This window comes from Ptychodera flava, chromosome 1 (genome assembly GCF_041260155.1).
Source record: "Ptychodera flava strain L36383 chromosome 1, AS_Pfla_20210202, whole genome shotgun sequence".
Classification (NCBI taxonomy): domain Eukaryota; kingdom Metazoa; phylum Hemichordata; class Enteropneusta; family Ptychoderidae; genus Ptychodera; species Ptychodera flava.
Genome location: NC_091928.1, coordinates 25,359,282 through 25,373,080, shown reverse-complemented (window position 1 = coordinate 25,373,080; position 13,799 = coordinate 25,359,282). Strand labels below are relative to the sequence as shown.

Genomic DNA, 13,799 nt, shown 5'->3' with positions numbered 1-13,799 from the left:
TATTCCCTATTAACAGGTCTACAGTCATCAATGATAACAATAGGTTTGGGCCAAACCATACTGGTGAAAGGGTTAATCAACTTAATGCTCTCAGAGCACCCTCACTTCACAAAACTTATGAAAAACTCAAAGAAAAAAGCTCAACATTGGCGGGCATATATTATTATTATTGACCTTTCAATCCTCTTTTTTCTCTGCAATATTCCTGTATCAGGGTTAAACCAAACATGGGTTTACAGTGGGAGTCTCAAATCTAATGGTGAAAAAGTATATGATAAAAAGCTTTGATTGAATCAAATCATGAAATTATGTAACTAACGCAGCAGTTCCCTTTAATTGAATGTAATGAATTACTGATCATTTATCACAAAATTGTAATAATCAATGCTTTCAATAATCAGAACAATTGCACATTGAATTTGTACCTTCGCACATTGAATTTGTACCTTTCAGACACAGAAAAATATATATATGTATATACAGTGGTATTTCTTATACGTTACAATGCTTTCCAATTATTGCATGTATCCCACTTAGTTGCGAAAAATTAATCTAAATTCTTGTTACTAAATGTGAATTTTCTAACATCGATATTTCAAATGGATGTAAGATGCCAACTTTATATCAAACTTTTTCACCATTATCTGTTTCTTACGTCTGACATCTAAAACAGTTGAACTCTCAAAAAATGTTTTTATTTGGAAACCACAGACTCTACTTGCATGTAAAGTATCCCTTAAGCTACATCAATAAATAGCAATGCATCGCATGAGTTGTGTAAGCTAATCTGCCGATGGAGGTGGCCATGGGTTCAACGTCCTCCACAAGTAGTAAGCAAAGAATGTGATAAGTGGTGACTCTGACATAGTGGCCTGAATATTAAAACACCCATTTAATTTCAGCGCTATTTGTCTTTTCTTTAGCCCAGTGTTATCCTTCATTTCCGTTTTAACCTCAAAATCATAATAATTGTGGTTTATATATCTTTCGTAAACAATTAGGCGAGTATGAGTGCATTGTTCATTACAAAAATACACTTTTAAATGTGTTAGGAAAATGAGCAATTCAGTATGATAATTTCTTGTCAGTGACAAACCCTTCGTACCCCTATTAACCCTTTGACTGCTATGATTTTTCCCACCAAAATTTTAGTGCCACATTTACCAATTTTTATTAACTTTTCTCTAAGTTTTTTCATAAGTTTGGACCAAAGAGATACCACATTTCATCGGCTACAGTTTTTTATCAAAATTTTGGCAAAAAATTGACTGTAGGGTATATTTTATAAAGGCGACAAAAATTGACTTTGCACTCAAATTAACTTGTATACAAGTTAATCCAACCAGTCAAAATCAACAGGATTTGGCTAAAATTTGGCTAAAAATCACTGACAGGATTTAAAGTGATGAAAAACAATGACTGCAGACTTGTGAAGAAAGATCAGTGTAGTCTCCAAAAACCTGGATAAGACAATGATCCTTAACCCTCACACCCCCATTTCATAGTGCAGAGGTCCACATCTGCTGCACTGAACAATAGAGCTATACCAAAATTTGTTGATGGTGGGGGTTAAACTCTGTGAGACGTGAATGAAAGTGTTGATGGACTGACCTTTGAATAGCTTTGTAGAGATTTCCACTTTCGAAGCGTGATTCAAATATGAGAGTTGTGTCGTCGGTACTGGAGAGTTTGACAGCGCGCACGGAACAGCCGTTGCGATTGCCGCCTACACGGGATCTCAAAAACTGGAAACAAATGAGAAAAGGCAAGACAAATCAGAAATTTCATTAGCGATGAAAGTTTCTTTTCACTCACATTGGATGGTTAATAGATGATTAAAAAATTTATGAATTGTGGCTTGGAGGAACTGGTTTAAATTGGCAAACACCATCATTTCCTTGTTCACAAGAACAGTCAAAGCAAATCGGTGAAAATGACAGAATCAGTGATGAACAAGTGTCATTGCCCTCATAGGTTGCGTTAGTCCAATCTGATTATCAGTAATTACAGCTACTTTGTTCTGCTTATCCATCAGATATAAATATGCCACCATTAACACACACATCTGTATAACACATCTATGCCATTGTAATTATGAGAGTAATTTGAGAATTTCAGAATAAAATTGAGAAAAGCTGATATCTTTTTATGCATGATACTTACATAGGATTCTTTAGGGGCTGGATTGTAGAAGACAACTCTGCCCTCACTCTCACTACCCGGCATTGGCATCTTTTCCACACCAGCTATGAATTACCAGAGGAGAAAAAAAAAGGTTAGTTTGTAAATTCTTGTAGATTTTGTTTCAATTCTCTTGAGCAATGATGTACTTCTTTCATGAATTTAAAGATAATTCCTTGCTTTCTTTTCTATTGGAAAGCTAGCAACACTTTTTATTGTTATTGTTGTTGAAAATTTTTCCAGATTTTGATGCATACTCATTATTAGGTTTATGCCTACTCATAAAAGGTTTATGCATATTCATAATATCAATTTGCATATCCATGATATATATTTATGCATATTCATACATTTATGCAAATCCCTGATAAGCTTATGCATATTCATGATAAATATTGAATATTCATGAATAGAAGTTGACAGCTATTCTCTGAAACTTGGTTTACAGATCTGAGAATACCAGTCGCCTGATAGATATATTTTGCATCTATGATTCAGGCACAGCCTATAAGGACAGTTTTCAAGACACCAGAGAGATAGTGGATGAATACTAACAGACAACATCACAAAGTCAAACTATTTGCAGAAAATGCATCTCATACAACTCCGCTCTGACAAATGGTTGTAAATTTTAGAGCATTGTTTCACTACAATATTACACATTTTTGATTAGAGTAAATACTATGAGAACAGGTTGCAACTTTTCTATTACTTATCTCTTGCTTTTTTGTATATAAAAATTTTCTATTGTTGTTCAGTCTCAGAATCTCTGCAGAATAGTCCTTTATCAGCATATTGTTCTCACATTCTTGAGTAGAATGACAAATGTATATAATATGAATTGAGGTACAGTTCAAAGGGCTTTCAAATTGTTTATTTTTTACAGAAATACACCCGTGCCCCTCTATTGCAAGACAGCGCATGTCACATTATCAATTTAAGCTTGATGGATTTTCAATAATAATAATATACATTAATTTCTGACTTGCTACAAAGCGACCACATCAGTCATCGATTTCACATGTCTGTTTGTGTGTTCACTGGGACATGGTAACCAGCGAATGTAAATACCACTCACTTGGTTTGTAGAATGGTTCTGGGTCGCTGGGTATGTACGGTATGTGCATCACCCTTTCTGGCAGAACCTCCATGACAGAGGGCCTGAAATGGATATAAGTAACGCATGATAAGGATCATACCAATAATCACACATTTCAAAAGAATGTAATTTACACAAAGGATGCATAAAAAATATTTGAAATGCTACATGAATAATAGTTTGAAATATTTCACTGAACAGATACTAGATTTGACAGTAGAACAGATAGGTGGAATGCTCTCTCTATGAAAATATGGAGACTGCTCTTTTGACATTTCGCTCCCAATCATCAACAATTCTTTTAACATTTTGTTTGGACTTCAATTGCATGAACACAAATGAAAGAGAAAATTCCTGCCCACAATGAAAAACAAGTTACCAAGTGGGTTTAAAAACAAATGTAAAAAAGTTTAAAAACTCATTGCTGGCATCAAAAAATAAGTTTTCTTTGATTTTTATTGGACAGCAAGAAAGCATACCATCTTGCAGCATGTTGAGCTCCCTGTTCCTTGGTGAGTGCATACAGATTGCGTGGTTCCCGAAGTCGGGGTACCTACATGGGAAAATACAACGGATAGAAAAAAGGTTAACAAAATTTAACTCAGCATATATATTGGCTGATCAGGTCTTCAAACATTCCTGGAATAATGACATATCCAAACCACTATGACTCCCAGTATGCACGAGAAGTCTCTCCACTAGAAATTTTCTCCATATCTACATGTCTTTATCTAGGTTTCACTGTCTTGAAAAATAATGAGTAAGATACCAGTGAAGATGTTACCATTTATCTTAATTTTGCTTCACACTGTCACACACAGACCAAAAGTAAGTCAGAGAAAGCAGATGATACTCTTTACAATGTCTCTGATTATTTTTTTTCGAGAAAACAAATGTTCTCATTTTCCTCTCCATATATGTTGAAATGCAAAGTTTTAATCATGTCAATGTGATGCACTGTGTTCAACGATAGTCTGTAATGACATTGTTGACAAAATGAATTTTAGTCTACACTAAAATTCAGTTGTCAACAACTGCCATTGAATGTTACACACAGATGAGTTGAAAAATATGCATTTCAACATAAATTTTCCGAGTAGAAAAATAAGGAGTATTTTACAGACAGAGAAAAGTCGTATGAATAACATCAAAATATACGAGATTAAAGTATGGATAGTGCAGATTAGAAGCGTCTTGTATTTTTCTTGTGTTTTTTCCATGCTCGGAAAGCAAATGACTGTTGAATGTGCAAGTGCACATCCATGCTGTGGCAAGTGTTTGTACACTTAAAAGAAGACATGGATTAGCTCAAAACAACTCTCACTTTACAGGATTAAGGGTAGCACCTTTTGTTTAGAATCCAAATTACATTAAACAAAGGTTACAGTTCCACTGTGGTCAGTGAGGAACACAGCTGAAATGTACGTGTCAGCTGATATTATTGATTAGCACTTTACATACAGCAAAGACAACTAACAACAGATCTGAACTTTTTTTCTCCTGCCACCCAGGTATTTCATTATCGAGTATTGATTCTCTGATTGTTCAAATTGTTCAAAACAAATGAATGCAATTCATGTGAAGTCTGACAAAGTACTGAAACCAAACGAGGCTTACCATTTTACCCGACTGACAGCTGAATATAAGCTGAGTTGTGCGGTTGATTTCATCTTGAAATCTTCCATCTACCGATTAAACAAAAAAATTCTGTTAATATCATCATATACGTACAGTTATTAAATTGCCGATCATTTTGCAAAAACAAAAAAAACAAGAAGGATATAACATACATCTTGAACTCGAAATAACCCTTGTTTTTACACATATACAGTTACATCTTCCAAATACACAACTAAAGGTCAAAGTTGTGAAACTCCTTTTATTTATTTGTTTTATATATTTATTTATTTATTCATTCATTTTGACTTGGGCCCACTTGAACTTGTCTTTATTGAATAACTGTGGCTCTTGACAAACAAATGTTGAAAACAATCAGCACCCGTTCTACAGAACTTTACTACTCAGAGAAATGTTTATACGGTACCTTGCCTCCATAGAATGTTGGTTTGATAAAATCTCTATGACCTTGCTAAGGGTACTACACAATACCTATTCAAAATGCAAGATATCACGCCCACTTGGTTCTTTATGGCCAATTTTATGGTGAAAAAATTACTGCAATAGTACTCGCATGAAGATAGGGTCTCTATGGCTGAGTACAAAAGTCTGTGTAAAATACGGTTTTAGGTTTTCTAAAGACATGAGCATTGTCGTAACTACTGCTTGTGCAATCGAAGAGGAAAAAATATTATCCAACCCAAGAAATCCATAATTGCCACCACTACTGAGTAGCATTTGAAAGATAAGCCATGATTTGATTTTATTCTTCTAACAATAATATTTAAGGTAGAATGCGTCTCAGGGACAGATAGGCAGACTCTCAAATTTTTATAATTCTTTTCTGATCTACCACTTCTGGGGGCTCTTTATAAAGCTCTTGGACGAAGTTGGAGTAAGAAAAATTTTCGCGGTCTTAGGTTTTCTGAAATCGAAATTTTTAATTTTTCCCTATGTAGTTAACACAGGGATGGTGGCCATTGTGGATTTGTTAATTTGGTAGTTTGTTTCTCTAGAACCAAACTTTGCTCGGTGACCGCTGATTTTCATCCTTGATTTGGTGATAGACTGGCGGAAAGTTTAATTGAGGAAAGTTTGAGCAAAATTTCAAGTTTTTGACTTTTGAGGGGCATAAAAGTGAACACAAGCTGAGGATAGACGTCAGGCTAAATGACTACGTTTGAGAGTTTCTGTAGATAATGAAGAATAACAGGTGATCACGAGATGACAATAGATTATGTAGAAAATACTACCAAACTGTGTCGTGGGACATCATTGTATACTTTTAAATGGGACAACATCCAAGTACATTGAATTCGTCAGAATGGTTGAACATACAGCACGCAGCAAATGTGGAGAACCAGATAAAGGCTTTGAAAAGTTGATTTTTGATTGAAATTCTTCTCTTCAAAAGGTTAATTTTCATGGTATATGAAAATTTGAAAATCAAAATGTTTATGAGATGACTTGAAACAAATATGAACACGTATACCCTGGTATGTATCACTTGTACAACTCTTGTACCAGTGAACTAATTGCTGCTATATCACTATAACTGTACAGCACACTCACTCCCCACGGACTGGATACACACAGTACAGGGCTTACAACACAATCTTCAAGTCAATACAATAACCATTGCATCAGTGTGCAAGCAGTTAGGGACACTGGTATTTCTACCCCTATAGAATTTGATGAGAGTGGCCAACAATAGGACATCGGCCCTAGAGGTAAACTTTATTGTGGCGAAATGCCCCAAGTGACAATTGCTTCAATCGAGTGCTGTCAATTTTTATGTTCTTTCACGGCATTTGTTAGCTCACTTGTAGAAATTTTCTGTTTTTTTCTGTCTGCTACTGAACACCTCAGTGCACCTCAGAACAATTCAAATAGCCTGGAGATCTGTTACTCAAAGCACGATCTTCCATTCTATGTTATGCTTAGCAACACAATTTTTCTTTGTTTGATCTACAAAAGCTATTTGCACAACGCTTAACAAGACTGATCTCTATATCTGTTGTTTTTAATTAGGTATAATTTTAGCAATTTTGGGTCGCTTCAACTGATGGCAAAGTCGACAAAAATTACAAAATTCACTTCTCTCAATCTCAAAATGAACACGGTAGAATTGTAAACATTACTCTTGTATTCAACGATATTTTTTAAGTTGGTGATAAAAATTATGACTCAACAATGACAAAGAAGCTACAGGTACAATCAGACTCTAGGAACAAATTATGAATAATACAAATAGGCTCAAAGCCAATTTTTTGTGTACATGTGCCTGACTCACAACTTTTCTGTGAGTCACGAAAATTGTGTTGATAGTAAGCAACATTTCACATTGGTTGCGGCAAAAATTCTTCCCTGCACATTTATTGTTTAACAAATGATGGAATCATAAATTTAACAGTCCAACAGTTAGTGCTTCAAATGCTTTGTCATTGGAACATGAGCATATTTTATGAGCAATGAAAGTGCTATGCAAATCAAAACAAGTATTTTTGAATAATAATCATGTTGACTTATATGAGTACGCTGTGCAGAAATATAATAAACAAAAACATTACCAGGATCAAGTTTGTCTTTAATGCTTGGTTTTCATATTCCGTCTCTGATTCATTGTCACTGACGTTGTAATCATGGGTCCTCTCCCAGTCTTCAAACACCGACACGCTGGTACGATAACCTTCATTACGACCTATAGGAACAAGAGAAGAGTCAAGTTCATCATTATTGACTGCAATTCAAAAAGTCAAATTGGAAAACGATAGTCTTAAAAAACAATATTGGTTTTGGCACTTTTTTGCTCATTTTTACGAGAGATCTGAATAAAGAAATACATCTACCATGTACTGTACATTACACACAGCGTAATAAAGAAATACATCTACCATGTACTGTACATACACACAGAGTATGCACTTTATTCTTAAAACATTACAATGCTTGGCTTTTACCTCCATGATGTGCATGTAAACTACACCCGCATCCCGACATTCATTTTGAACTTGAATTGTCTTGTATCAATGATCAGCATGATGATAAATTGTAGATTCGAAGAAAGTCTTAATATTTGAGCTGAATATAAAATTTGAAAAGTGCCTTTGTGAGAAACTTTATCGATCAGTCCATTTTGCCTTGTCATATCAGCCATGTATACACATAAACAATTTGCAAAGCTTAAACCACTGCATCTGATGGTACTATCCGATATATGGTTAGTGGAATTGAATTTCTTTCTCTGGCTATCTCTTCATCTCATGCTTCCAATTCACTTATGGACCCTCTTGTCCCTAAAAGCCACTGTTTCCATTGTGATTTGCGTTCACAGAATACAACGTCTTGCTCCCAACAGAGACAGTTTGTAACGGTTATGTTAGCTATCAAACCACTCACTGTGTCTGGCCAATTCACACATACAGGTGATAAACACTTTTTATTTCCACCACAAAATTGCAGGGTGCCATAAACACATCAAAAGGGTCTTTTGTCAGACAGTGAAAGGACGGCAGAACTAATTGGATCTGATTTGGACAATTATCCCAATGTAAAGAATGGTCATGCAACTGTTGGCCAACTTGTGGTGGTACACTGGGGAGAAATTACATGTAGTATACTTCGGAGAAAGCAACTTTCTGCTAATTGGTCAACCACTATCTTCCTAATTTTGAATGAACCAATCACAATGACAGATCAGGAAGGTAGCAGATGTAGTCTTTACCAGTTTAGGTGCCATATGTAAGAGTGTTGTCCCTAAAGGGCTTTCCCGGTCTTTCACCATTGAATTTTATCTGATACCCTTATCTCTCGGTTTGTTTGTGTGCCTGTGGTTTATATTTTCAAAATTCAACGTTCTTAAGTGTTTACTTGGAATCGATTAACAACTGACACTCAGGAATTTATTTGTGAGATTTTAAACATGGGACAAATGATATCTTGTACTTTGGCCTAAATCTCAATGACCTCCGCTGACCTCGGGATGAATCTACTGTATACCTTTAAAGTATAACATAAGAAGTCACGGATGTGTCTGTCACTCCCTCGAATACCTGCCCTTTGGACTTTCCCAACCATTTTCAATAAGCAAGTTCGTTCCATTGTAGGCAGAATAGGGGTGTATAGTGAGGTTGTAATTAGCTTTTCACAGACAGAAATTGCTTGCATCAAATTGAAAGAAACACTCGTTTGCGGAATTCAAAACTAGCAATTACATTTTGAGAATTCCATTTAGATGCAGCTTCATAGTATGGACTAAAAAACTAGGGCAGACACTCTAAGTATCGATCATGCTTCATAATCAATAGATCTGTCTACTAGTGCGTGGTTGTAGATTTAAAATCATGTTTACTTTTACGAATTTGAGTACATTCATGCCATGCTACTGGTTACGTTACCTTGACAGTCTCCAATACGCCAATATTGATTCTCTATTAGATGAGTTTTTGTGCTCTCAATATACGTAATGAGTATCTATTCCAGTATTCATATCAAGGCTTTACTGGGCTTTCACCCCTATTTCAAAGTGTACAGGTCCAACAGAAAATGGGATTGATTGACTGGTGGTAGAGATATGGGTATTGCCAAAGAAGCAGTGATACTTTTGTAAATTTGGACGATTTTCAGCCTTTTTTATTTTTGTATAGCACATTATTTTTTCTGTTCAATCAAGCATTACACAGATCCTTAGTAACCAATCACAACGTGTGGTATAATTACTTTGGATATGCACACGTGTGTTTGTTGTTTGTGAACCTTTGAGTTCATTCCTTTTCAATATCATTGTTCTGTTGTCAAATTATCCCAGTGCTACTTGTATGTACCGTACAGCTGTACACACACTGCACAACAGATAGCAGTCAATATTGTACACGCAAAGTAAACTATTTTCTTTAAAAAAAATTGAAAGTTACTGCTGGGTTCTGTACTCCTCCAGACTGAATGTTACTTTCTTCTAATTTGGCGACTGGATCATCTGCATATTCAAAAATGGGGAACTTGGGAGGGGAAGGGGATGGGTAGGAGGGGAGAAAGATGGCACTAGGAGGTAAAACAGTGGGGGTGGGGGAGGGAAGGAGAGGTCATATTCATCATTGATATGTGGGTAATTCTTACCTGTATAGTATCCATAGTGTCTGAGGTGATTACGCATAAAACTCTCATAGGGATTCTGAAATCAATTTGAAAATGAAAATTAAATATGAGATCATTTAAACTTGTAAATCTAGCTTACAAACATAAAAAAAGCATAAATCACACCATTTGACTATTTTTTTCTACTTTTGTAGACAATGTAACAATGCACCCTAAACCGCTATAGGATTAGACAGTTTGCAATTTGTTATCAAAAATTGTTGAATAGCTATACAAGAGTGGAGTTGGGGTTTAAAAATTCCCACATTTTCTTCCCACAAAACAAAGCATTATTACATCAAATTGAGAGTGTAATTATTTTCACTTATTCATCTTTTCATTTATTTAGTTGTTTTCGATTTTCCCTGATGGCCGTCCATATGCCTGTGAAACAACTTTTATTCTCATGGGAACATGTTACACATATATCACAAATACATCGTAACTCCGTACATATCTGAGAATATACAACTAGGAGTTTACGAAACAAGCATTTTTTTTTCCATGGACAGATAAGCTCATTAATTCACACTTTATTGCAGAGTAAAGTACATCTTAGGTCATGTCTCATTACCAATTGCGTGACTTTCGCCATGGCAACATATTACCATAACAGTACACTGTTTGGTTTAATAGCCGTGAGGAAGTGCGAAAAGTATACCAGTAGGAAGGAAATTTAAACATTTGAATGTCAATTGAGAGATCAATGTTTGCTTTGAAAGTGCTTGCATTGTACTATATGTCCATGGGTTCCTCACCGATGAAATATTACTTGAATTGAAGTGTTGTTCAGGCTTGGCTGTGTCAACAATGACTCTTGTTGTATTTGTAGGGGTTTGTGGATTTCAAATTTTCAGACAACACACTACCGGTACATGGTAAATATGAAGCAATTGGTTTCGTTTTTGGTTACGATTTCTTGGTTAACAGAGTACAAAAAATATATTAAATTTGCATCACAATAAGGATTGTTTTTGTACAATAAAATGAGATAAGCTTTAAAACTTCAAAACCATCACTTTGGGGCACTTGGTTTCTAAATACATCATCCAAAAGACAACTCATAGTATTTTGTACAGGACAAATAATTTTAATTTTTATTTTTAATACAGAATTTTTTTGGTCCAAATTAACTTTTAGCTTTGTATAGAGTCGGAGATCTCACTGTTGGGTCTGTGTCAGTGTCTTATCTAGAGTCACATGTCCTGCTGACAATGTGTAGTCCTGTTGTAATCTCTTACACAATATACACTGCGTACAACCCTTCAACACTGTGTGAGTGGTAGTATCAGTTTTCAAGCAATCAGATTTGAGTTGATATTTCATCACTTGACGCTACAACATTACATGGAAATAAGTTGCACGCAGCAACTTCAGATCTGATGAGATCAGATTTGACATGATTTAATCAATACGACTGAGTATCAGTGTGAGTCACGGGTATCTAAATTACCACCACACAACTTTGCTGAAGGATCTACTTGGTTTGATACTAGAGTTTGTTTCTTCATTGACTGTCCATTGATTGGTGCTTACATGCCGTATAATCAGATTCACAATCATTTTGAAATGCTCTTCAAATCTTTCAAGTTGGTCGGCAGTCAGAATTTAGGCTGTGAAGTACTTGTTCACATACAGGTTGAGAGTCAAATTTCAATATATCAATTTTTTTAAGTAGACAAGTCCCTATAGTATACAGTACCTTTACACAGTATAGCAAAGTGCAATCTCAGATCTTGAGTTAATTTGGACACACACATAGTCACATACCCACATACTAACTGTACAATGAAATGCCTCCTCTTGATTTTAAAATTTGAATTACTATAGAACAAGTTTAAATTTCGGCAAAGAGAATTACACTCACAGTTTTTACATTTTCTGATTATTGTCCTTTTTCATCAGAATTTTACCAATGTGCAAAGATAAGAATTTCATCCTAGCTAGATCTTGACAACAGCATATATGTTCATGCAATTTGCATAAATTTAACCCTTTCAGTGCCACCAAAATTTCAGTGCAACATTTTACCAATTTTAATGAATTTTTCTGTATTTTTTTCATAGTATTGGACCAAATTGTCATAATTTTTCATAGGCTTCAGTTGTTGACCGAAATTTGAGGAAAAACTGAAATAATTGTCCAGATCTGCAAAAAATTCTTAGCGTTACATATATTCTATAACTTAGGGCAACAAAAATGACTTTGGCACTGACACGGGTTAAATAATTTAATTTAATTTTTTTCTCATAACAAAACATCTGCTTTGACCTGGGACCAAGTACTGGTAGTACAGAACAGCATTAAAGTTTTTTGCTTCTAGCCATCATTTTAACTTTCATAAGTTTCAATTTCAAGACAAAGTGATTTTCAAAAAGTACCGGAGGGGAATACTGATTATTTTGAATCTCCCTGTGTACATCAAAAACCAAACTCCATTTAAAAGGAAACCAGTGTCGTGTAACAGGAGTGATTATGGTAGACCATTAACAATTTCGCTTTATTTATTTTTATGATTATTTACATAAACTGACAAAAGGAGCTCCAGTTACTTTCCTGCTGCGGGTTGAACGTGACTCTACACATGAAAAGAAATACTTCCTTTCAAGTGGAGGACTGTGCAAACTATACCTCCCTATGACTGACGAACTGTATGTTCCAGTTGTTAAATTCCAACAGTTAATTATTGGGTGTGATTTCAACTGGATTTCACTTCTTGCCAGCAACATCACAAATGTGATACACTAAGTGCCATGGTACATGTATGTGACAATCAATTATTTTCAAATTTTTAATCGAATGACGGTAGTTAATACCAAGGGCATACTTGGTTACATCAAGTAAGACAACAATGTTAAATTCTCATATTTTTAAAGTCGATGTAAGATTCTTTTGAGAATGTTTGGTTCCCTAGAATCCGTTTAAATGAGAAATTAAAAAATATAAAAAATGTACAGATATAGTGTCGCAGAGATGAATAAGTACATGTAACATTATGTGAAATCGTTTCTCGATTTTAGAGGTCAAAACTGACTATGACATTGGCCTTGGTCACATGAAACGTCAGTAACTAATATGCGTTCTCTACTACAGCCCTCGTTGAAAAGGCAATGGAAGAATGTGAACAACTTACCATTTCATATTCTAAATCGCGGTCTGGTTTATATGGGTTCCCTGGCATCTTACTACTGTTTTAAGGAAGCGTCTGAGGCAACTGCCTTCGAACTGGACGGACTTTCAGAGGCCACCATTTGTAAAACCGTAGTATTTTCAGTTTTAGTGTTTCACGATCGCTCGAAACTTGATCGGTTTCAGTTGTTGATGATATCCAAGGCGGTGATAAAAACACGAAGTGTCCTTCGTCGAGGCTCGTAGCCAAAGTATACTTTCCTCTCCTCGTTTATAACACCAATAATGTGTTTGTTCTCATCTCCTTCCAATCGCATTAGATGAAGTAAAGTTTCAACCCGGATACGGGATAGAGACAGGACGCACACAGACAACAAGCAGAGCTCGATGTTTTCCGTAAAACTAGTGAAGTCGTTAATGGTCAGTTAAGATTGCTTGAATACCCACTCCTGTTGCAGTAAAATCCGATCACTTTTACCTGAAACACATTCACATCATGAGAGGTCCTTATTATCAATCGAACAGTTTCAAAATCTTTGACGTTATCTTCATTTTACCGCCTACCGTTCAGGTCCAACTTTTGACCGAGCTGCGATGTTATCAGGACTCCGCCATATTGAATTTCAACTCGAGGCGACTT

At 35.4% G+C, this 13,799-nt stretch overlaps 1 protein-coding gene across 1 annotated transcript in view; it reads right to left on the bottom strand.

The window, feature by feature from the left end:
* LOC139143696 (cytosolic carboxypeptidase 3-like) overlaps positions 1-13,799 on the bottom strand; it is a 26,245-nt gene extending 12,446 nt beyond the window's left edge. The window contains exons 1-8 of the mRNA XM_070714217.1: positions 13,164-13,799; positions 10,013-10,067; positions 7,468-7,598; positions 4,898-4,965; positions 3,760-3,833; positions 3,260-3,342; positions 2,164-2,246; positions 1,612-1,745 (exon numbers count right to left, since the gene is read on the bottom strand). Of these exons, the coding sequence (XP_070570318.1) occupies positions 1,612-1,745; positions 2,164-2,246; positions 3,260-3,342; positions 3,760-3,833; positions 4,898-4,900 (377 nt within the window). The 5' untranslated portion in view covers positions 4,901-4,965; positions 7,468-7,598; positions 10,013-10,067; positions 13,164-13,799. The remainder of the gene's footprint in view (positions 1-1,611; positions 1,746-2,163; positions 2,247-3,259; positions 3,343-3,759; positions 3,834-4,897; positions 4,966-7,467; positions 7,599-10,012; positions 10,068-13,163) is intronic.